Source organism: Rosa rugosa, chromosome 6, assembly GCF_958449725.1.
Source record: "Rosa rugosa chromosome 6, drRosRugo1.1, whole genome shotgun sequence".
Lineage (NCBI taxonomy): Eukaryota > Viridiplantae > Streptophyta > Magnoliopsida > Rosales > Rosaceae > Rosa > Rosa rugosa.
The window spans coordinates 34066680-34092200 of record NC_084825.1 but is presented as its reverse complement, the minus strand read 5'-3'; the positions used below and the strand labels follow the sequence as shown (position 1 = coordinate 34092200).

Here is a 25521-nt window from a genome sequence, read left to right as displayed (position 1 = left end):
AATTGAAAACAAAATTACAAATTACTTAATCATAAAAATCTCTGAGAAGCGTTTGAGCTCAACAAAATTGTTCGATGGAGTAACATTTTCTCATCTAGTTCACAGTGACCATAACTTTCTGTTGCAGAGAGTCGCAATGACATGAACATAAGAAGTCGTAGGTTCCAGCTTCATTCAATGTTATTGCATCATTCCACTGTCATACACACCAAAGCTTGGAGATGCAACACAATTGTCATAATTGTCACCATTAGAAGCTATAACAACGTTGTGGTCAGTTGCTACGTAACTAAAAACTGTGGAAACAAAAAACCAAAATGTACGAGGTAAATTTCCACATAACAAACACCACTAGATAATTTCTATATACACCAAACCAAGAAAATACACACATAAAACATCTCCAACAAAGAAAGTTTTGCATGTCAGCAACCCAATCCTCGCAATTAATTAGCATCACCACTCCAGCCTAAACCATCTCCAACAACATATTGTGTCGCCAAAACCATGCTCGGAAAAACAACGAAGAAGGCAATCAACACAAGAGTAGTACTGACTCGTGCCATGTTAGTCAAGCTAGCTAGCTCTAGTAAATCCCTCTGAACAATCTCACTTGTATGTCTGAACTGTTAGCCTCTTGTAAACTTGTATGATGTCTTGACTAACTACAGAAGCATATATATAGGGTTTTTAAAACGTACAGATATGCTTATTTGCATAACCAACTGTATATATGGGGTCAGAATTTAGATAGTATATAGGTCACGCCACTGTCAATGACAACTACAAGATTGCATATGAGAACTACAAGGAAGTCAATGCAGTCCAACCGAAGAGGGGGCGCGGATGAGAACTGCCGGGAAACATCATCATCATCTGATCGAGCTCCTCTTTTTTTTTTTTTTTTGTTGCTCTTAGTCACACAAAGAGAGATCGAGAAGAGTGAGAGCGAGTTTCAATTTCAGATTTGAACACCATCAAAATCGCAGCGACGACATTATCCTTCATCTCTAAAAAGTTCGAATCGAGCAGCTTCACCAGCACCAAAACAATACCCTGAGCCACCGTCCAGACTCCAGATGTTTCATCATCTTTTGTTTTTTGTCTTTTCCGTCCACATTTGTTTTCGTTCTTTTTCCATTCGATTTGGTTTGCAATTCTAGCAAACTTGAAACCAAGACATTCAAGCGAGCTTCCTCAAAATTTGGCCCCCAGTTTTCAGTCATACAACAGAAATAGCTAAACTGTTGTACCTTGTAGCCCAAATTTCATTGTTTTGAGAGGAAATTATGACTTGAGAATGGAGGAAAATCTGTTTTAATTTGGTTTGGTCCCCCTTCCTCTTTTTGTATTATTTCCTTTTTTTTATTTTATTAATAGAGTTAAATAGAGGGATGGGCGGTGGGTTCCCCGTTGTGATGGCCCCCTTTCTTTCGAGATTGCGGGTGGGTGCTTGACACCCCAAATCGGCTGTCACAGAGGAGCTAATATCGCCTAATCCTCTATTTATTATATTAAAAAAAAAAAACTATTAAACTAACACCAGATTTATTACTTGAGCATGGTTTTCTAACACAATTATATATATTGAGCATGACTATCATATACATTCATTTCCTCTAGAACTTCATGAATATATCCAACAATATTTGAGCATTTAGGAAGGCAAAATCTCGTTAACCATCGATAGTATACCTTCAGCCTTATTTAGTTGCAACATTTACCTAGATGAGCCTGACATAATATTATTATTACTCAAGAAGCATACATAAGACCACGTTTAGGCTCAATATTAGAAAACAATCAAACAGTAAAAGTTATTAATAGATTTAGAGGAACACAAATTATTTATCATGAAATTTGGAATAATAGCCATGCCATCTCAACCTACGCTTAATAATGGTTTATTGTCTTCATAATACGATGTCTATTATAACAGAGGTTGATGGATTAGCTCTAATCTAATGTGATCCACACCAAAAGTGACTTTTGACACCCAAAGTAAATATCATTAATTCAATTTGCACAAGAAAATATTTAGACTTTCTTATTGATCTCGACAATTTCCCCAACGTGAAAAATAATTATTGAAAATATACCGAAATTTTCTGACACCTCACATTAGAGATTATTTATTAAAAAAAACAAATTACAAATTACTTAATCATAAAAATCTCCCAGCTTGGCTGGGTTCCAAACCCCTTTTCAAAAAAAAAAAAAATGTCTGAGAAGCGTTTGAGCTCAACCAAATTGTTCGATGGAGTAAAATTTTCTCATCTAGTTCACAGTGACCATAACTTTCTGTTGCAGATAGTCGCAATGATATGAACATAAGAAGTAGTAAGTTCCAGCTTCATTCAATGTTATTGCATCATTCCCACTGTCGTACACACCAAAGTTTGGAGATGCAACACAATTGTCATAATTGTCACCATTAGTAGCTATAACAACGTTGTGGCCAGTTGCAACGTAATTGAAAACTGTGGAAACAAAAAACCAAAATGTAGTGAGGTAAATGTCCACATAACAAACACCACTATAGATATAGATATTTATATATACACCAAACCAAGAAAATACACACACCTAAAACATCTCCAACAAAGAAAGTTTTGTCAGCAACCCAACCCTCGTAATCAGCATCACCATTCCAGCCTAAATCATCTCCAACAAGATATTGTGTGGCCAAAACCATGCTCGGAAAAACGACGAAGAAGGCAATCAACACCAGAGCAGTACTGACTCGTGCCATGTTAGTCAAGCTAGCTAGCTCTAGTAAATCCCTCTGAACAATCTCACTTGTATGTCTGAACTGTTAGCCTCTTGTAAATTTGTATGATGTCTTGGCTAACTATAGAAGCATATATATAGGGTTTCAAAATCGTACAGATCGATATGCTTATTTGCATAACTAACTGTATATATGGGGTCAGAATTTAGATAGTACATAGGTCACGCCGCTGTCAATGATAACTACAAGATTGCATATATGTTTCTGTAATATATAAATCATGCCGATTATTTCAAAAAAAAAAATCATGCCGAATATTCTACTTTTCCCATATTCTAGTAAAATCTTCGTCATATTATATTGATGTCTGCAGTTAGAGATTTGTTTCACTCTTTTACGTACTCATTAATTAATGGCATTCACCGGCCATGTTTTGTTCTTGTAGCCGGCTTGTACGTACATTTCAAAATCCTCCCATTTGATTTCATGGCTGTTTTTAGTGCAGCAGAAGCAAAAAAACAAAGGTATTTTAGAATACCTCATCGTCAAGATTTCATGATTTCTTTCCAACGCCAGTCGAACTGGTGTCCTGAAGGTTTGAGAGAACCAACCAAAGACACCAAGCCCCAGAGGGACCGGCGTTAAAGTCTCCTGAGTCAAATATATAAATGTGTACTATCTAATATTCTAATATAATTGAAGAAGGTCGGGAAAAGAAAGAGGTACAGATGCAATTAGTTCAAAAGAGAAATAAAACAGAGGCATTTTGGAAAACCTCATTTGGTATATAGATATAGCTAGCTCATTGATCAATGACTCGTTGTTAGTTAGCTATATCTATATACCAAATGCAATTATCCGGAGAGGATTATTGTATTTATATTCGGAGAGATTGTTGGTTGCCACAGCCTACAACCTTTAAAGTTCTGTCTCCCACACAATGGCCACGACATACTACAGTTGAAAATTTGTTTACACCTTCAGGTACATGGGTGGTATCTATATTGACCAGCACATGATTTTGAGTGAGAAATCATGGTTTCAGACAAGTTCTTTCTTTTTTAGCCAAAGTTTCGGGATTGATTTCCCTAGTTTCAAAATGCATTTTCATAATTTTCTTTACATGGCATGTCATATCAAAATTGTCACAATAATATACCGCAATGTCTAATAAGACGTATTGGATAGTGCATTGCATATCACACATTAACACGTACTGGGTGATGGTAAAGGTAAAGCTTTATAGCGTACTCTTTCTTCGATTTCATGACATATTGTGTCAAGATTGCTACAATATTGTAATCGCAATGTCTGACAAAGAGCATTGAGTGGTGCATGTTAGAAACAGTATGCTTAAGCAATCACAAACACATAATTTAGAACCTATACTAGATCAAATCATGTATATTCAAAAACTAAATTCTGTTCCAACAGTGTTTGGAAATCTCCTTGAGTTAAATCCAAGTGAGAAGAAATATCCTTGAGGAAGATTCAAGTGAGGTGAAATCTCCTCTAGACAGATCTTGGAGAGGTAATATCTCCTTGAGATGGATCCGAGTGAGCATGATTGAATAGGAAGCTAGTAAAAGAAATACCAAGAACATGACAATGCTGCTATCTAAAACAAAAATCATGCAACAGACCTGTAACTTTGAAAAATCATAACTAATTCTAGAAAAATCGTTTTCAAGAGATTCGAATTTTGAAATGATCTTTAAGATGTCTACTGCAACTTTTATGAAGACACCAACTTCAAATACCCAACCAAAATGTACAGTTTTCAGTAAAAAGGCAACTGCATCAAAAGCCCAGAAACACAATTTCAGATTTGCAGATCTTTGTTCTACCTTGAATTTAGCCAATGAATTGTAAATATAAGAGCTGGAACATAATGAAACAAATCAAAGAACATAGAATCAATTAAAAGACATAACAGAATCAATGAACATGGCATGGATTATGGAAAAAAAAAAATTTATAATACAACAAACACAATTATATGGATTACTATACAAACTTTCTTGATAGTTCATTATTCCCACAGAAATTTCAAACCTATACTTCAAAGGCAAACTACAAACTGGCAGCCCAAATGCAAGCTTAAGTTTAGTTCCCACACCATCAGTACCAACCAAAGATATGAGTCACTTATTCACCATATAACTTGATCATCCCAAGAACAAGCTCCAGCTTACAGAGAACCACAACTGTTACTAATTGCATACACGCATAATCAATACCAATGGTCTCATGAATTCCAATATCAAATGCAAGCTACATTTAATGGGAATTTAATTTATGTCATGCATGTTAAAGCTTGATCTGTTTAATTTGAGATGTTTCCGTTTGATTTGCAGGATCAAAACACTCTTACATGAAAGTTAAATCTTCTCTCATATCACTATGAAAGCTCTAGCGATGTTAATTTTTCAACTTCGATTGTAAGCAAGTCTCTGATTCCGCTTAAATCCCAACCAGTACAAATTGAAGCAAGCAAGCAAGCTAGTGCAGAAATTAGTGGTACTAGTTCATCATCACATATCAAGTCTGAATGATGCATACATATAAAAATTGTAACAGAATGAGAAGTGTTGGATTCAATTAAGCGATTCGATTACTCTGGTCATAGGGATTCCTTTGTTGATCGCCATGTATGGCTACCAAATCCCGAAGTCCGGCAGCCTTATGGTCCAGGTCATCGTGCTCCAGTGCATCATTTGGTATACTGCTCTGTTGCTCTTCCTCTTCGAGTACCGCGACGGCAAGCTGCTAATAATGGAGCAGTTCTCGAAGACCGCAACCTTCATCGTCTCCTTCATGGTCGACGCCGGATCGACTTCGCCGCGGTGATGAAAACGAAGAGATCGGAGTAAGCTCCGGTGCAGGCGAGGTCTGTGTCTGTGTGGAAAAGGAAGAAGAGAGAGAGAGAGAGAGAGAGCTCCGATCAAGATCGAATCAAGCTTTTAGGTTTTGGAATTTCTTATCAAAATGGGAGGTCAAATTTGAATGTACGATTATAAACGTGAATTAAGCTTAAGGGTAGAATGGGAATCAAAAAAATTAAAAACTGACATTTTTTAACATCACTTTATTATTAATAAGGACTAAATTAATATTACTAACAATTTATAATGGACATTTTTATCAAGTGGGAAACTAGATGACATTTTTATCATTTCACAATCTAATGTGACATTTTCCATCATTTCTCTTTTTTTTAATTTGATTTTTGTTTTTCTGTCCTCATTCATTTTCAAATGTCAAATGTCAATGGAATTATAATCCATTCACGACATTGCTTTTACAATCAGACCACAACTCACCCACCACATTTTTCAATTTAGTTAATTTTAATAGCCCGCAGAATCTTGATTGCCTCGTTAGCATAAAAACTTGGACAATGCAACGACACATGGATGATGAACAAGTTCTCAAAGGATAAACCTCGCCAAAAAGGTGTGAAATATTATTGGAAATAATGTGTGATGGAAATCAAGTACAGTGAGTAAATGGCCACAGAGCTTTGAAAAGACCACTCTCTTCCTATCACAATGTCGTTTTCCACACAAGAATTCGACAAATATTAGTGGAGATTATCGTGAATAAAATCACTTGTTCCGTGACCCCTTTTAGAATCTCGAAGGGTCAATTTAATATCAAACTACAAAACTCCGGATTTTAATTTATCAATGCGAAGAACAATATTACTTACATTTTATCTTTTATTTTTGGGTGGTTTTAGTTGGATCTCTAAATTTGATATTTGGACCTTCAATTTGTTTCAATTATTAGTAGATTTTGTCAAGTCATATGAAAAGACAAATAAGGCTAATGTGAGAAAAATGAAAAAAAAAAAAAACTCTTCTTACCTTCCCCAAATATAACATTCAATTAAATTTTTTTTTTTCGAAATTTCCTTATATTGTCATAGTTTTATAATTTATCTAAAACAATTAAGTAAAAATAATAATTTCTATACATGGCCCACATTTAATACAAAAGTAAATTCAAAACAATCTAATATTTCCTTATTATGTTATAGTTATTGCTCGATCTTTCAACCCAAAACCCATGAAATCCTTCTTTTAGCAAATTCAAAGGAATTCTGTTCCTATATGAAGATCGAGAACCAATCCTCTGATTAATTTTGCTGGAGGAGAGATCTACTCATAAGAAAACAATATCATGTGATTTTGATTTATTCTTTTTCTCATGGTTGAATATAGAGATAAAAAGTAGAGTAACAGATTATTGTATCTCATGTTCAAGAGTGTTTTGGTAAAAATAAGGAGGTCCATTTAGCCTTTTAAGTATTCTAAAAAGTAAATTAGAGGTGTACTAAGTATAGGAAATCCAAATAGCAAATTTGGAGGTCCAACTAGAACCACCCTTTATTTTTTATTTAATTAAAAAATGCAGTAGGTGTTTTTAGTTTGATCCTGCCGGATCATTTTGCTCTACATTCAACTATTCAAGATGAGAATCAAGAAACAATATCTTTGCAGTTTGCACTATATCTTGACCATTGGAAGTTGCATGGAGCTCTTAAATTAACAAATCTCATTCAGAGTTTTACACATTTTCGTGATTCTTTTGTTTCGAATTCATTTTGATGAGATCAATCCTGCTGTTCATTGTATCTCTTGTGCATGCCATTGTCTCATTGATTGACATTAGAGCAATTCCAGTAAGTCTCTTTGCGTCTTCATTCAATTTTAGCTAAAGTAGAAACAAAAATTGTATTATTCAAAAAAAAAAAAGAAACAAAAATTGTGTTCTAGTAAGCTAATTAAAAAATGTACTTTTCAGCAATATTCTCAATTTGATATCAATTTGAATTTTTCTAGTGTTCTTTCATTTGTTCTACTTCAGAAAACATGTATTATTTTCTTTATCCTCACCAATATCCATTCTATACATTCCAAAGTCCAGTAAGATTTGAATGTTTGAACTCCACAGTGTTGGTTGCTCAAGGTTTGCCTAATAAAAAAACGAAATTATACAACCTTAGCTATTGTACAAATCTTAATGAGAGACCTATTTAGGAACTAAGTTGTTAAGGCTAATCTTAAGTACCAAAACGACGTACCCCTAAGGATGGGGTCGTTATAAAATGCTATTTACAGAATATTCTAAAATTCTATTCTAAAAGCAGAATAAGAAACCAGCATACTCCAAATATGCCCACCTTTTAGGTTACGCACTTTTATTCTAAACAAAAATTAAAGGATCGGAAGGAAAAAGAGACGACAGAACCAATGATTCTTGCGACCTGAAAACAAAATTAAATAACACTAGGAGTAGAGAAGGACTCCTCACCCTCCACTCCTTCCTCTGGCAGTAGCACCTCACTCAACATAGAAGTCACCACTTCCTTTGTAGCTTCAACCTCACCCAAAACCAGTTCCAGATTTCCCTCTTCCACCTCAATTGCTTCAGCCTCAGATTTCTTGTTGTAGCTCTTCCATTTCTTAGGCCTTTTAGCTTCAAATCCATTTTCAACTCATAAGCCAGTTTAGCTTTATTTTTACTGCACTTAGGTCTACCCAACTTCTTCTTTTGAGGAGGAGGAGATATGAGAAGCTTCCCTTGTTTATGTTTCAAAGCCAAAACAATGTCTTCATCAAGCTGGAGCATAGGATCAGAAAGGGTCAAGTACCTTTTCCAAGCTCTAGCTAAGGTCTCATTTGCCATCCTTTTCTTATCAGATAGCTATACCGCATTAGAGTTTGGTTCTCCGACATCCATAGTCGTCCCAGATGGCACCACCACCAATGGCAGATCCACAACCTAATGGATGTTTGCACCAGTCGTTAGAAGGGAAATCGGAACCTAACCCTTCAAAAAGCCCGCAGCATGCAGGCCAGCACTAATCTGCTCCAATAAAGTGGGAATTCCCACAAGCTTGGAGTCTCGCAATGTATGGCCTACCCGCGACTCCTAGGCTCTCAACCCAGACTGGGCTCCACGGTTCTTCATTTTCCTATGCTTCTCCAACAAAGCCTGATCAGCCAAAAACCCTAGCGCCTTCCCTCCAGATCCAAATGAGGATTGGCTGCCCGGGTGATCCCCAGACTCCCCCCCCCCCCAAAAAAAAAAAATCCCAGTGATACAGCCTGAGTAAATAAATAAAGCCATACTGGTCATCGCTACTGCCGGCGGTTGGGCCAAATACTCTTCTTTCTCCTTTAACAACAATTTGTCGCAGTCAGAGACATCATGCTCAAAAAGACCACACTATCTACAGAATCCTTTTACTTTCTCGAAAACAAAGTTCAATTCAAGTTCAACAGTGGGAGCAAAAGTGAATATCTTCCAAACCCTAACCCTATGAAGGATATCGAGTTCCAAACAGATTTTTCATTCTGCCTCCTTACGATGAAGAGCATCTTGATCAAATCTTATAACCCTCCCTATGGAAGAACTAACAAGTGACAGGGCCACCTTGTTGAGCAGTGCAAGGGCAAGACTTTTCACCGCAACCCAAGTCTCAATCGATCTCAGAGGAATAGTCTCTACTGAACCTACTCCATTGTACTCAGCCAAAATCAACATGGTGTTTCGATAAAACCAAGGGCCCCCATGAAGTATCTGATTTCTTTCTGATTCACGATCAAATTGAAAGATAAATCGATCTTCCACATCACTAATGATCAGACCTGATTTGATCCTAAAAATCTTTGGAATAGTGCCCTTGAAACTGGGAAGATTGGCTTTTGGCTCTAACAAACGCCCCACCATATACCAGTGATCATCTTGAATAGCTGCAGCCCTAGCCACACCAAGATTAACCTTAGCGAAATCTGATAATTGAAAAGCCGCAGCAAGACTTGCAATGACATCTGCCCATGAGAGTTGAAAATTTTGTAAAAGAAAAATTTTCCACGAGAAACCCTAGCAGAGAGCGGCTAGGTCAGAGGAAGTTTTATCTTATGTGCTCTTAGTGAATTGAGTTTTTCTATTAAAACCTCTAAATATACTCACTTGACCTCCTATGTTTTTTATACTCCTATCAAATTTTCAAATACTATATTTACTCACTAAACCTCACTCAAGTTCCTCAAATACCCCCATTCATATAATTTGCAAACAAACTACTTTAAATTATAAAAATTTAGCCATTTGAATGATATAATTATTCTATAAATCTTAATTACATGTCCATTCCTTAAAAGTAACTCCAACAACTTTTCCATATTTTGATTTTTCTCTATTTTAGAGAAAAATTAGCGTATTTTGCTCCAACAGATTCCCTATAACTATCCTCATTTTAGGGATAATGAGGAAACAAAAAATCAAATTCCCTAAATTTACAGCAATCTCTAAAATTTTAAGGAAGAATTATGGAGATTTTAGAGATTACTATAAAATAGGGAATTTGTTGGAGTTGGAGAAGAAAAAGAGGATAAAGTTTTGACTTTTGCTTATCTATAGTACAGAAATTATAGGGAATCTGTTGGAGTTACTCTAAATAGACAACATAAATCTTCATCCAATACCAAAACAAAATCGAACACAAGGTATTGGGTTCCAAAAATTAATTTCTAATCAACAAGAAAGGTTTTTATTTTTTAAACAAAATCCAATACCTTTCTCTTTTAGACGTGCAAAAAACAAAAAAAAAACGAGTAATCATTTTTTCTTAATGTTTATCTTTTTTCTCTATTTTCTGTGCCTCATGATTAATTATTCAATAGCTTTTTAGTTTTTGTTTTTTAATTGCTAGCTTTTTTTTTTTTTTTCAAATGTAATGAATAGACTTAGATTTAGGTCATTTTTTTCTCCCTCACCAATATGCGTTCAACATATATGATGATAAAAAAATTTATGTGACATGAATTTAATTAGTGTTTTAATTCTTTTTTTTTTTTTTTTTGAATAAAGGGCTGGTGCGGCTGCCCTCAAACCTTGATGAATGAAACTGTCGAATATAAAGGGGGGACATTGAGCCTAAACCCCTGATTACAATAAGCATCTAGAGTATTTTCCGAAATAATATCAGAAATCTCTGCAGGAGACTTGTATTCTAACAAGCACCAACTAGCAAAGAGTGCACAATTAGCTACTCCATTTGCTTTAACATAGCAATGACATAGCGGAAAGATAACTCGATATGTACCCCGATTACAACATAGCATAATTACCAGCTTTAGCACAACTTTCCTCCTATGTTGCCGCCGAAAAGTAAATCCGACGACACTTAGTCTCATCCTGCCACTAGGCGGCATCGCTCATTTGACGAAGCAAATAACTCGCCGCCAACCTAGAGCAAACAAGGCACGTAGAGTGCATACACAGGCACATAGCCCGACTAGTCCTACACAATAAATGTAGGGTTTTATTGCTTGCATAAGGAGCAACCAACCTAGACTTAGTTGTAATAAATAAAACAGCTTGGGCCGGACCCAAATAGTGGGCCCAAACCCAAGCATAATCCCCAGAGACAAGGGTACCACAGCCGCAGTTTAAGGCACAGCCCAATTCTGTTCGGGCACAAGCATTGGGCCGCCACTACCAGAATCGGGTGGCCACCGTCTGAGACAGATCGCGCCCGCTGCATCGGACCACCCTCCCCTGCGTCCAGCCACCACCTGCAACAGTCTTCTACCAGCCTCAGAGTAACCACCTAATCGGATCGAAACCTGCAACAGCTCGCCGCCGGCCACCGCTTCTCCAGCCCAGTTGTCCCAAGACGCTGATCAACCAGCCACCATGCCCTGATCGGATCTGGAAATACTCCCATCCCCAAAACAAAGCGGAGCAACTCACATCCACCATCCTCGTGCAACTAGCCTGCAAAGTGCCACCTCGAATCCGACCTCCACAACCCAACCGGCCCGCCCCATCGTCCTGCCAGAACTGAGCATCACCCCCTGCCACGTCGAACACGAACACCCCTGCCACCAGATACTGGTACCCTCGATCTGGAGCAAGAACACCCCGATAAAGGGACCTTTGATTGCTTAGAAACAGATCTCGTCTGACGACAGCGTCCATAGACGCGCCGTCGGACTGATGTAGGCAACCCTATTCGAGAACCCTAGTTTCACCTTCGCTCAAAAACGTTTTTACTCACCATATTTACTTCAAATTAAAGAGATTAAGATCTAATAGAATGGATAAGGAAACCAATAAAGAATGCAATCTAATATTATTGAATTGGAAAGTCTACAGAAAATAAATATAATATTTTTTTGGTATAACTATTGTCCTTAATAGTCATTTTATATATATATATATATATATATATATATATATATATATATAATTTAATAATTCATAATAGAGTGAGGTCAAGTGAGCAGATTTAGAGGTCCCAATAGAAACACTCTAGTGAATTATATATATACACACACACACACACACATATACATACAGATCCTATCCAGAGCGAGGTCTCGCTCTGAAATTAAAGTGTATTTTTAGAGTTTAGGGTCACTTTTCGGTTGCATATCCACATCTCGACCATTCAGTTTTTATGTACTAATGTATAAATCATCTCTGTAAAATTTCAGCCAAATTGATGGTCGTTAAGGCATTGATAACTGCTTTAAAGCTAGTACGCTTCAGGTTTGACAGATTTAGTTTATCCATTGGTTTAATTGAGTTAGATACCTTAAAGATTATCAATTTGGCTGAAATTTTGCAGAGATGATTTATACATTAGTACTTAAAAACTGAACAGTCGAGATGTGGATATAAGACCGAAAAGTGACCATAAACTCTAACCTAGCACTTTAATTTCAGAGCTAGGCCTCACTCTAAATAAATAAATAAATATACACACACACACACACACACACACACAAGGCTCTTCTAGTGAGAGATCCTTTTATTCGACCATTTTAAGGGATCGGTCATTAGACCAACTTTTCGATTATATATTCATATCTTAACCTTTCAATTTTAGGTATATATGAGTAGATCATCTCTGCAAATTTTTAGCCAAATTGATAATCATTAAGGCATTCATAACTGCGATTTACAATTATGAACAAGGACGGTTCAGGTTGGACAGATTCAGTTCGTCCATTGATTTAATCTAGTTTGATACCTTAATGATCATCAATTTGGCTGAAAATTTGCAGAAATGATCTATACATTAGAACCTAAAAACTGAACGGTCGAGATGCTGAATTACGATTAAAAACTGGATCCTAAAATAAATCTCTTAAAATGGTCAAAAGAAGGGATCCCTTACTTGTTACCACATACATACATACATACGGTGAACAGTGAAATGACAGTTGGTTTTTCCACTAATAAAGTTTGCTTTTTCACCTATAAATTGATTTGCTCTTTTGACTCCAGGTTTCTTGTATCTGTACCTAATCAATGTCACTCACCTGAGTCACCTCACAGATAATTTGATATCTTTAATGTAGTTTCCGGAGTTGATTAATATATTGAATTGCTTAGTCTTAGAAAGCATGCGTTCACTTAAAGTCTAGAGAGATCTGATTGAGATGTAGACCACTACATCTTAAACACCACCAATATGCCACTATGACCATCATTAGAAATTCCTCTTCCGTCGAGTCGCAGCACTCACCAATGCTAACCAAGACATACAGAGTCTCCGTACTGCCATCTCGACTTGAGACCCATTTTTCCTGATGGTAAAAATAAAATTACAAAACAAACTCTCTAAAAAAAACTTACTTTTTAAAAGTCAAAATTTAGACTTGAGACCCTTAGCTAGGGTTTCTCGTACTTAGCTCACAAAATGTATAAAATGATCAGTTTGATGCAATTTTTTTTCTGACAATTTGTTAGAGACAATTTTTTTATTTATTATTTTTTTATGATAAAGATATTCATTAATTTTTTTTTTTTTTTTGAAAAGTGAATTCATTGAAACTTTTAACGATTACAATCGTTTAGAATGGCATCCCGAAAAATCTTGGGAGCAGACACAAGCCACATACGGCTTGAAGCTAGAGCTAAGCTAGAACAAACCAAAAGGTGTACTACACCAACAGGTTGTTCATGTACAATAAAATATTGCTCTGAATCACTTATAGAGAAACTAACAGAAAACTGAAGGTAAATTCCCAACCTCCTCAAGATAATTACCAACAATGAGACCATTGCCACGACCTTGAGATTTGGAGACCAAACCATCAGAATCTGCAATCCGAGCATGCAAGATATCGGTAGACCAATCAAAACTATATTCGTCCCAGCACAAGTAACACTGTTCGTCAGGCACGCAATTGTGGTACTCACAGGCCCAAATGGACTTCTCTACATTGGGCCCAAGACCAAATCATCCACAAGCTCCATTCTGATCTGGACTCCCATCTGGTCCTTCTGGTGCGACTGACCAGCACCACCACCGCCATCAGACGCTGCAGCCGCTCACGCCCGACCCATGAGCAGGCCCTCCGATCGACGACGTACAGGAAACCGCATTGGCCTTGCACCAAGAGCCACACAGGCCTCCATAGACTGTCGATCAGGCTCCCCAAACCAACGATCATCCTTGTTCTAATACACCGCAGCCACCCCGTCTCCCACGAAGATTGCTCAACGCCGGACACCACTCCCAAAAAGCCGTGATGTGTGCGGCCTTGGACTCGATGCCAAAGCACCGTTTCTCGCCTTTGACGGCGCTGCCAAAAGACGCAGCTAGGGAGAAACCCTAGCAGAGCCCCTCTAGATAGTATTTTTAAAGATATTCATTAATGATAATAGTCAAACACAACTAAGCGACTAAAATGTGGTTTAGTTTTTTTTTTTTAGATCAAATAAGAACTTCATTAATAATGAAACTGCTTACAACGAGTTATATAGGCGACACCTCTTACTCAGCCTCTAGACTTCACACTGGAAATCTATTATGACTCTAAACTTGCACTACAAATCTATTATGACTGACTCTAAACTTGCAGTACAACTGTATGACAGACAAAAGCGCAGGAGCAGTGAATCCTTGACATCTCACCTCTCGTCCAGCCAGTAAGAACTCTAAACTAGACAACTTACTTGTGTCGACACTAAACTCACCCACCAGAGTTCTCTTGACCAGCGTTTGATCGACCAAGCCAACACTCATTGTGACCTAAACCCGACCAAAAAGGTTGCCAGACAATCAGACCTGGGACTAAAAAACTCAACACCATCACCACCCTCTTGTCAACACCATCCATCCACCACTGCTCCAAATCGCCATCGCCTTCGACCCGATCTCAGACAGGAAGGACCCACTAGAAGGCTAAGGATGATTGTCTATAGCCAGAAATTTTCGCCACCGTTGCTGACCCAACTCCAGAACAGGAACGACCTCTCAACCGGCGAAGAGAAGATTGTCTATACCAAAAATTGCAGTGCGACCCAACAGCTAAAACTAAAAAAACCTACAAAAGACTTATTGATGAAAACCAAATAAAGAAACCAAACACCAAAAACTCTCAGCAGGCCGCCACACCCACCACCACCTGCAAACACCACCGCCTGCATCGGAGCCTCACCTACATCAGGCCACCGTCTGCCGCAGACCACCGCCTGCAATAGACAGCCACCAACATCTGAACTCCCCAACCTGCATCAGATAGCCCTCGCTTGCATCGATCTCCCACCTGCCGACGATCACCTCTGTCAGCGCCCCGCCAACCCGATTGTCCCTAAGCCCAGCTATTCCGGCCACCCTATCCCAACCAGATCCGGGGGCAATACCCACAACCCCAATCCAAGACAACCTGATCCCCAAACCCCAACCCCGACCCAACAGGTTTCGAGCGACTACCACCGGGCCGGCGCTACACCATGAAGAGGACGGAACCCCAGAGCTGCAGATCGACGTCGTAGCAACAACCACGCTAAACCTCCATCTCATCCCTCCAGACCGCCTGTCCCCATCCATCCCTTGCCAAGCACTGCTGCCTAACCGGTCATCCAACATACTCGACCTAAATTCCGATCTGAACCGCTCGGGAGCGAGTGGTTCGATCTCAACAGCGGCCCAATCTCGGCCACCACCATCCTCGCCCTCAGAGACAAGCATCACCACGAAGGCCAGATCTCGTCTGGCTGCACGCGCCACGCGCCGACGAGGGTGCGCCGCCGGACGAGTAAAAGTTTTTTTAACGGGGAAACCCTAGGTCTAGAGAGAAAACCAAAAGAGGTATAGAGAAAAAAAAATGTGGTTTAGTTAAAAATTCTACTTAATTGAAATAAGTTAAAAATGAACCAACAACTTATTCTCATTAGAACGCTCCACACATTGAAAACTCTAAAACTTGTTGCTGGTCTCTTTCATTCCTGTTCGACTGCTTCGCGACACTAGTGATGGCCTATGACCTCGCTGGTGTATCGGGATTGGGGTCGGACGAGAGTTTTGCTTCTTGGGAAAGTCTTGTGCACAGAGACAGGGGTCAGGAGGAGACCTTCATCATTTTTCTTAGTTAAAGGGAGTGGTTGCATTTGGGGTAGAGTTGCGGTAGTGGGGTGGGATCAAAGAGGGACTAGATTGTAGTCGAGTCTAGGAAAGGACCGATCGCAATCGGTGGAAGGAGGGATGAGATCAATGGCTTGATGGGTTGGTTGTTGGAGACACTTTAGTATATGGATTGGAGCCTGGTGTCGATCCATGGTGGTTTTATGGGTGGTTGTGTGGTGGTGCGCTGAGATCGGCGGTGTGGGAGAAGGGCGGGAGTTGGTATGAATTGGTTGTAGATCTGGACTCAGGCATGGCGGGGTAGTAACACTGTTGATTAGTGACGTGTCCAGTGGTCCGATTGCGGCGATGACACGTTAGTGTAGGGGTACGTCCGACTCTGGTGGGGAAGCCGTGGGTACGGTGACGAGGTGGTGGTGGTGATGCAGCTGCTGACTTGGGCTGATAGGGATGGGTTGAACAATCTCTTTGCGCCTTAAGCTTCTGGGCCTGGACTTTGCTTGTGGGCTCGGTTTGGGCTTCTACTGGTTTTTTGTTTAACTTTTCTGTTTCCTTAGTGTTAGTTTGTTTAGTGTTTCTAATAAGTCCCCGTCCAAGTATGGTAGGCGAATGTAGGTTTTGTCTCGGTCTGTACACTCAATGTGCTTTGCCTGGACTAGTGAGATGGCTATCCGTTTTCAAATGGAAGCAACCTCCTAGTGGCAGGATAAAACAAAGTGTTGCCGGATTAGATTCTGTGCGGCAACATAGTAGGAAAAGTATGCTATTTGTTATGATATTTCTCCTTAGTAAATTAATTTTTTGTTTATGTCACCGGTATGTCAAAGCAGATGAAGTTACTGGTTGAGTACTCTTTGCTATTTTGTTATTGCTAGTGGCAGGATGAAACAAAGTGTTGTTGGATTAGGTTCTGTGCGGCAACATAATATGAAAAGGATTAATTTCAGTTTACCCCCCTGAGGTTTGGGGGTGTCATCATTTCACCCCCTCTACTTTCAATTTTTATTTTTTACCCCCTGAGCTTTGAAATTTTCCTCAGCCGTGCCCAATCTGTGCTGTTCCGTCCAAATTGGACGTTAACTTTGACTATTTGACCCACTTTGAGGCTAAAATAGTCATTTCAAGGCACAAAAAAAAACCCAAAAAAATAAAATAAAAAAACCTTTCTCCTTCACTTTCGGTTTCTCTTTCATCTCCAAATCTATCTATCTCTCTCTCTCTCTATCTCATATCTGCAACTCCAGATCTATCTCTCTCTCTCGACACCTCCCTTACGCGCCTCGCCGCCGCCAACTCCTTCGACCCCTCCCCTTCAACTTTGAGTCCACCTCCGCCTTCCTCTCCTGCTTCTCCATCTCTAAGTCCTCCGTCAACTCCCAACTCGCCCAGTGCCGACTCACTGATCCCACTCACCTCAAACCCTTCCTCGACCAAATCTCCGCCTCCATCTCCGACCTCGAGAAGCTCGTCGCCGAGAACTCCTACTTCTTCCCCTCGTACAAAGTCCGATCGTCGCTGAAAACGATCTCCGAACTGAGGTGAGGTTCATGGGGTCTGTGAGGGCTCTATTTGTTCATAGCTTGAAGAATTTTAGGGTTTATACCGGCCCTGTGACCAGTTCGGTTCTGTAGCTCTGTCTCCTTCGTTCTTGTGATTATGACTATTTTTTTTGGGGGTCTGTTTTGTTTAGGAGTTTGGTGTTTTGACTGATAGTGGGTTTGGGTTGGGTTGTTGATTCTGGTTTTTTTTTGTTTAATTTTTGACTTATTGGATGTTGGGTTGCTATGCTGAAAGTGTGGTATTGAAATTGTCAATTTCTTGGTGAGCAATATTATCTTTCCTTGATTTGGGGGAAAATCTTTTCTTTAAGCACACTTTGTTTTTCTTGGATGGGTATGTTCTTCTCATTCCAATTCAGTATTTTGTACTTTTGCTTTTTTGGGTGCAGCAGCTGGAGTCTCTCTTACTGATTTTCTTGACTGGTAAAACTGGAGTATTTTTTGTTTCTCTTATTTTGTGGAAAATTTATAGAATTGGGAATTGGAATTAAGAGAGGTGGCAATTTCCCCAACCACTGCCGTGAAATTGCAAAATCACCGGCAATTTCTGACTCTTCTTGGCTGAATTCACTGGCAAGTACCCTTTGTAGACTTCGGAGCCGACTCCGGCCATCAAATTCAACCCCTCGATGGAGGTGATGCCATCGGAGGTGGAGAAAGGAGAGGCGAAGTCGTCGTCATCGTCAATGATGTCGTTTTGGGGAGAGGAGGACAGGTTGCCTTCGGCATCGTCTTGGTCGGGGGCCATGGTGGTGGTGAGGCAATGTAAGAGAGAGAGAGAGAGAGAGAGAGAGAGAGAGAGAGAGAGCATAGAGGAGCACAGTGCAGACAAAAGAAAAAGAAAGAGAAAAAAAGGATAAGGTCTGAAACGTTGATGGATGAAATAGATGGAAGCGCTTTACTCAGAGCAATGCTAAGATAAGCAAGGAGGCTGGAGGAGAGTTTAACATTTTTGATGGGTCGGTGATGGGTAAGAATTTGGAGTTGCATTGTACAGAATTGGAGATTTGGAAGTTGGCCAGATGGGATTCAGTCAACAATATAGTTATATTGTTGTGTTGTTGGTTGGTATTGGGATTTGTGGATTGAGTTTGGTTTGTTTGGTTTCGCAGGTGCTTACTCTTGAGGAGCCTGAACGTGGTCTTACCATCATCAAGCTAACGCATGTGGATGTTCCTGAAGAAGACAGGTTATTTCTCAGCTTTTGTTTGGTAGTTTTTGGTATTCCCACCATTTATACTGTTCACATCTTTTATCAAATATAAAAACTTGCAAATATTTTTTTTATCAACAGATCAATGCTGGGCAATAGGGCCTGTCGAGTGCCTAGAAGCCATCTACAAGCTCTACACTGGGGAGACGGTGGTTGTATCACCACAGCATATACTAGATAGGGCTCCAAGAGCAAAGGATCAAAGTAAACTGGAGAAGTTTGAAAAGGGGGAGGGCTCAGTTATGGATGCATTCAAATTCATGGAGAGAGGGGAGAGATGGTTTTACTGAAATTATTATTTTTTTTTTTTGTGTGCTTTTTTTGCCCGAAATGACCATTTTAGCCTCTAAATGGGCCCTATTTTCGGATTTAACGTCCAATTTGGACGGAACAGCACAGATTGGGCACGGTTGAGGAAAATTTCAAAGCTCAGGGGGTAAAAAATCAAAATTGAAAGTAGAGGGGGTGAAATGATGACACCCCAAACCTCAGGGTGGTAAACTGAAATTAAGATGCTTCTCCTTAGTAAAATAATTTTTCCATTATGTCAAAGTAGATGGAATTACCGATCGAGTACTCTTTGCTATTTGTTACCGCTAGTGGCAGGATGAAACAAAGTGTTGCCGAATTAGATTCTGTGCAGCAACATAATAGAAAAAGTATGCTATTTGTTATGATGTTTCTCCTTAGTAAAATAATTTTTCCGTTATGTCACCGCTATGTCAAAGCAGATGGAGTTGTCGGTCGAGTACTCTTTGCTAATTGATGCATGTCAGAATACTTAGCCTTAGTGGAAACTTCTGATATTATTCTGTGATGTTCTCTTGATACTTATTGTAATTTGAGGTTCAGACTCTATGTCCCCCCTTGTATTTTATAGTAGTATAGTTTCATTAATGAAGACTTAATAGCATTCACATAAGCTTTTCTTATTTTAAAAAAAAAAAAAAAAAAGTCTTTTTTCCTGTATCAACTAGATTCTTCTTCAAAAACAAGGTCTTCAAGCCATAGTGACCCAACTTCCTTCCAAAAAGCCTTGGCACTAAGATAAAAAAATAATTTTAATCACAATAAAAATGATACCCGACAATTTTACATGGCTTATAATGATCGTAATTTGGTGTCCACGCTTATAAACCAGAATTTTATATTGTCTCTCATAACCGACAATTCTCAAAATTCCAAAAAATATTTAAATTTTCCTTTCAAAAAAATATTTAAATTTTTTGAAACAAGTTTCCAAATCGGCAAAATCTGCAAATATTTGACTTCAAGAAATTAGAAATTAATTTTCTGAAATTCGTGAAATGGATAAGAGTTGGGTGAGAATATTCCCAGTGGATCATCATATAAAGAAAATTAACATGTGACGGGTAGTCGTCAAAAAAAAAAAAAACATGTGAAGGGTGCAGCACATGAGAGTATGAGACACAAAGTACCAATAGACCTTATTTATGTTTCCTGTCCTTTGTAAATTAAGGACTCCACCGTCCACGTGTAAGATATGTTCTCCTTAAGGACCTTAACCAAAGAGATGGCCCTACAAGAATAAATCATTGCGGATTTAATATTACGTACCATTTTACTTTTTAACTTTTGTGTGTGTCACCTCATTAGGCACTAACAAGATAATGTGTCACACATTACAGTGATTACACTACACTTGGAGTGTGCTTGTTGGAAGTTCTACTTTTTTTGTTAGGGTAGGGTTTGGTCTTTTGATGGGGTTTTGTCACTTTACGTTTTGGCACTTGTTAATCAAAGATTGCAATCTTGCTCTAGTATAAAGTTTGCATGATATATTCCTTTGTTTGGTAATTAGTGTGTAATGATGTTATTCTTTAAGGCATATGATGATATTGGCGGGTATTATCTTTTCCTCACTGGTGTAAGGTAGTATTTCTGGTCCATGTTGTTAACCTGTCTAATTGTGTCCATGTTGTTAGCCTTTGTCTAATTGTGAGATAAAAGAGGGTTTTGGGGATGATGTTAAAAGTTGATGCCAATTATGCTGATGGGGTCGGGTGATTTGTGATAATATGCACATTTTTCTTGGGGGGGGGGGTGAAATTTGCAAACACTGGGGTGCAAAATCTCAATCCCAAACAAAGGCCACACAACTAGGGATGGCATTTGTACCCATTGGGTATTATCCGATGGGTATTACCTACCTAATAATCATTTGCGGGTAATACCCATCAAATAATTAGCGGGTGTGGGTATTTACCCACTCATTTCTAAATGGGTAAAACCCATACCCACTCATTTACCAATTTTTAATATGGGCAGATTTTTTTTTTTTTTTAAATACTTGCTACTATTTTTTTTTTTTTCCGTAAATTTTTTTTTTAAATACTCGCCGTAGAGACCTATGGGTACATGTCAATCAAATATTTATTTCCGTAAAACAATTTTCACAACTTGGCGATTAAATGTAAATTAATAAAATTCGGATCGTAAATGAACCATCCTCACGGATCGCCTTTTGGAATCGTCTTTTCACAATTATACGATGATCCAACGGTCCGATTCTCACTGATCGCTTTTTGGAATCGTCTTTTCACAATTATACGATGATCCAACAGTCAGATTTTCACGGATCGTCTTTTCACAATTATACGATGATCCAACGGTCAGATTCTCACGGATCGCCTTTTGAATAATCTTTTCACAATTATACGATGATCTAACGGTCAGATCCTCACTGATCGCCTTTTGGAATCGTCTTTTCACAATTATACGATGATCCAACGGTCAGATCCTCCCGGATCGTCTTTTGGAATCGTTTTTTTCACAATTATACGATGATCCAACGGTCAGATCCTCACGGATCGCCTTTAAGATCATCCTCTCAAAATTATATGAAGATCCAATGGTCGGATCCCGACGGATCGCCTTTTGAATCATCTTTTCACAATTTACGATGATGCAACGGTCGGATCCTGATAGATCGCCTTTTGAACCAACTTTTCACAATTATACAATGATTCAACGGTCATATTCTCATCCGAGACCACACAAAGTCATCGGAACACCCGTATAGGTTTTCTGTTTTTTTTTTTTTTTAGAATAAGAAAATTATAAAAATGCCCTATATGTTGGTTGAAAAATAATAGTTCTCAATTAAAAAAAAAATTTAGGTGTGGTCTACAATTTTATATGGGTATTTGGATAAAATTTGGGTACCCATGGGTATACCCATACCCATACCCATACCCATACCCATAAACTATGGGTATTACCTAGGGCTGTCAATGGGTCGTGTCGGGTCAAGGTATTTGTCGTGTTGTAAGATATAAACTCAAACCCAACCCATTTAATAATCGTGTCAAAAATTTAAACCCAAACCCAACCTATTTATTAAACGGGTTACCCGTTTCCAACCCGCTTAACCTATTTAATAAATAGGTCGTGTCTTGTTAGACAAAATGACCTATTTAAGTGTTAACGTGGTGTGGTGTGTTGGTCGAATGACCTAGTCTGGAACCCCCAGGTCTAGCGTTCGAATCCCAGCTCCATCCCGTGGCCAGCAGATTTGAGGGACCCTTTGGGTTCGTGCGTCTGCGGTGCAGTGGATTAGTCTGGCTTTGCCAGGCTTTCGCCGCAATGTCGGTGCAGGTGTCCTAGCGCTGGGATACCACTGCATGGGTGTGTGAGTTACTAACAACTAACCCGATAAAAAAAAAAAAAAAAGTGTTAACAATGGGACCCATTTAACTTTTAAAATACATAAATTGATTAAATTCACAAAAAACTTCACAAGACGAAAAATATAAATAATTATATATAATTCATGAATAATTAAATTCAATAATTAAAAAGCGAAATATTTCAAATTGTCTAATCTTATGATCAAATACTCCGACCGTCCAAAATTTCAAGAAGAAACATAGCACAATCGGGTTATACGGGTTCACTTCGTGTTGGCGGGTTGACCCGTGGCCGACCCATTTATTAAATGGATCATGGCGGGTTGACCCACCACCGACCCGCTTTTTAATCGTGCGGGTTCAACCCGCTTTATTTCGTGTGGGTTTCGAGTTGTGTTATCGGGTCGTGTCGGAATTGACAGCTCTAGTATTACCCATTAACAAATACCCAAAAGGAATAATTACCAGCGGGTACCCGTACCCGTGGGTTTTAATGCCATCCCTACACACAACCAGTCAAAATGTCTTCTTCTTCTTCCGTGCCTGCATGTGATTTCAAAATGCACAGTTTATCCCAACCAAAAATCCACAATCAAATCCCTCAACCTTTCGGCCTCTGACCTTCCCATGCTCTCCTGCCATTACATTCAGAAGGGAGTTCTATTCAATTCCCCACCTTACTCCATCAACGACCTTGTCACTTCTCTGAAGCAATCTTTCTCTGTTGCCCTGACTCACTTCCCAGCTCTCACCGGCCGTTTCGAGACCGACTCTGACTGGGTACATCCACATCTTATGTAACGACGCCGGCGCCGATTTCATCTAGCCCAAGGCCAAACACCTAACCGTCGACGGCGTCCTGCCTCCCAATGGCAACGTCCCTCATTGAAGTCAAGATTAAAAGAGATTAACAATTAGAGGAAAATGATGTAATTCTCATATCAGGGAACAAAAATCATAGAAGCCAAATGAGAGAGATCATTGTGCGATAAGAAAAATAGGAAGATGAGGAGGAGAAGAAGAGAAAGAATTTTCCAGTTTTCCACCAAAAGAGAGAGGAGAGAGAGGAGTCAGAAGTTATGATTGTAAGGGTATTTTGGGAAAGAAATATAAGCAAGGTGAGAGAAATTATTAAAAAAAGAAGAGGGAGTGCAAAATGTAGTTTAGAGTGTGCAAATTTCAGTCCCCTTTTCTTTATTTAAAGTTTTGAATCCTATATCCGTTTTTACGAAATGAATCGGACAAAAAATATAAGTTAAGAGTACAAAAATCGCATTATTCATCATTGTCTTATGTCTTAAGCTTAAATGTTATTAAGTTCTAACTAGTTAACCCAAAATAATTAAAGCCTAAAAAGAATAGGCAAAAAATTACAAATAGTCACTGAGTTATGACCCATTCGACACTTAAATCACTGTATTTTCAACAATATCACTTAACTCACTCACTTTTACATCCGTCTTTCACTTAACTCACTGCCGTTAATTCTACCGTTAGAAGCCGTTAAAATTGAGGGTATATTTGTCAAAATGATTAAAAATACATTTTTAACTTTAAAAAAATTCTAAATTTATTAGATTTTTTTTCAATTTTTTTAATTTCTGAAATTTCTAATAAAAAAGGATTTTATTTTAATTTAAGTATAATTTGAAGAAAAAAAATTGTCCTTTTTGTTTCAGAATTTGTTTTTAAAGTTAGAAATGCATTTTTTTAGTGTTTAGACAAATATACCCTCAATTTTAATGGCTTTTAACGGTAGAATTAACGACAGTGAGTTAAGTGAAAGATAGATATAAAAGTTAGTGAGTTAAGTGATATTGTTGAAAATACAGTGAGTTAAGTGTCGAATGAGTCATAACTCAATGACCATTTGTGATATTTTCCCAAAAGAATAAATAGACTTATATCAAGACTATCACTATGAATTAAAGCAAGGCTGCTATAAAACTCATCACGTCTAACTAAGAAGTGACTGCACAATAACAACAGGGTTAGTTTGAGAGCGAATTTGTCTCCAAAAATCCAATTGCACATGATGTGAATTGCCCACATAAACTCTATCTGAACCCCCAATAATCCGAATTTGACGAAGATGCCTATAACTTACAAACACCTAGACATATAATAACAAAGTTCTTCAACTCAAGAAGAGGTCTAAATTGAGGGAAGAAGAATTTTTTAGGGAAAAATTTTGATCAAAGAAAAAGTTAAAAGAAGTAATAAGACACCCAGATTTAAGTATGAATCATATTAAAACGCAAGCAAGGACTTGTTATTCACCATAAAGAAACTAAAAAACAAGAAGAAAATAACAACAAAAGAGGAAGGGATTGGATGCAAGCTTATAATCTACCTTGTCCCCATTCCTTTGTTTGGGATGATGGCTTGAGATAAGAAAGTTTCTACCTCTTTACAGGAGTTAAACTCAAGATCTCATACTTATAGTGAGCAACTCCAACAGATTTCCTATATTTTGATTTTTCTCTACTTTAGGGAAAAATAAGCCTCTTTTGCTCCAACAGATTCCCTATAACTATCTCTATTTTAGGGAAAGTGAAGAAAGAGAAAACCAAATTCCCTATATTTACAGCAAACTCTAAAATTTTAAGGAAGAATATGGAGATTTTAGAGATTGTTGTAAAATAGGGAATTTGTTGGAGTTGGAGCAGAAAAATAGGCTAAAGCTTTGACTTTTGCTTCCCTATAATACAGAAATTATAAGGAAGCTGTTGGAGTTGCTCTTATGGATGAAACATGTGCATTAATAGAGAAGTAAATGATAGTGAAAAATTTTTCTTTATGAAACTTTTGTATATGAAATTTGAATTTAGTTATATTGTCTTGAGCAAAGCTTCCAATCAATTCAAGGTTTCGAACCTTAAAGATATCCATATTTGATAATATCACTCAAATCGAGCAATTAAATTTATTAAATTTTAAGTATCTTTTTTTCAGTTATGAGAATTTAC

At 38.3% G+C, this 25521-nt stretch overlaps 1 protein-coding gene across 1 annotated transcript; it reads right to left on the bottom strand.

The window, feature by feature from the left end:
* Positions 1-2020: 2020 nt before the first annotated feature.
* On the bottom strand, positions 2021-2874 carry LOC133718748 (blue copper protein 1a-like). The gene is made up of 2 exons (XM_062145616.1): positions 2587-2874; positions 2021-2480 (listed from the first exon to the last, which is right to left on the bottom strand). Exons 1-2 carry the CDS (start codon positions 2750-2752, stop codon positions 2278-2280), a joined length of 369 nt encoding a protein of 122 aa, XP_062001600.1. The 5' UTR covers positions 2753-2874; the 3' UTR covers positions 2021-2277.
* Positions 2875-25521: the final 22647 nt, after the last annotated feature.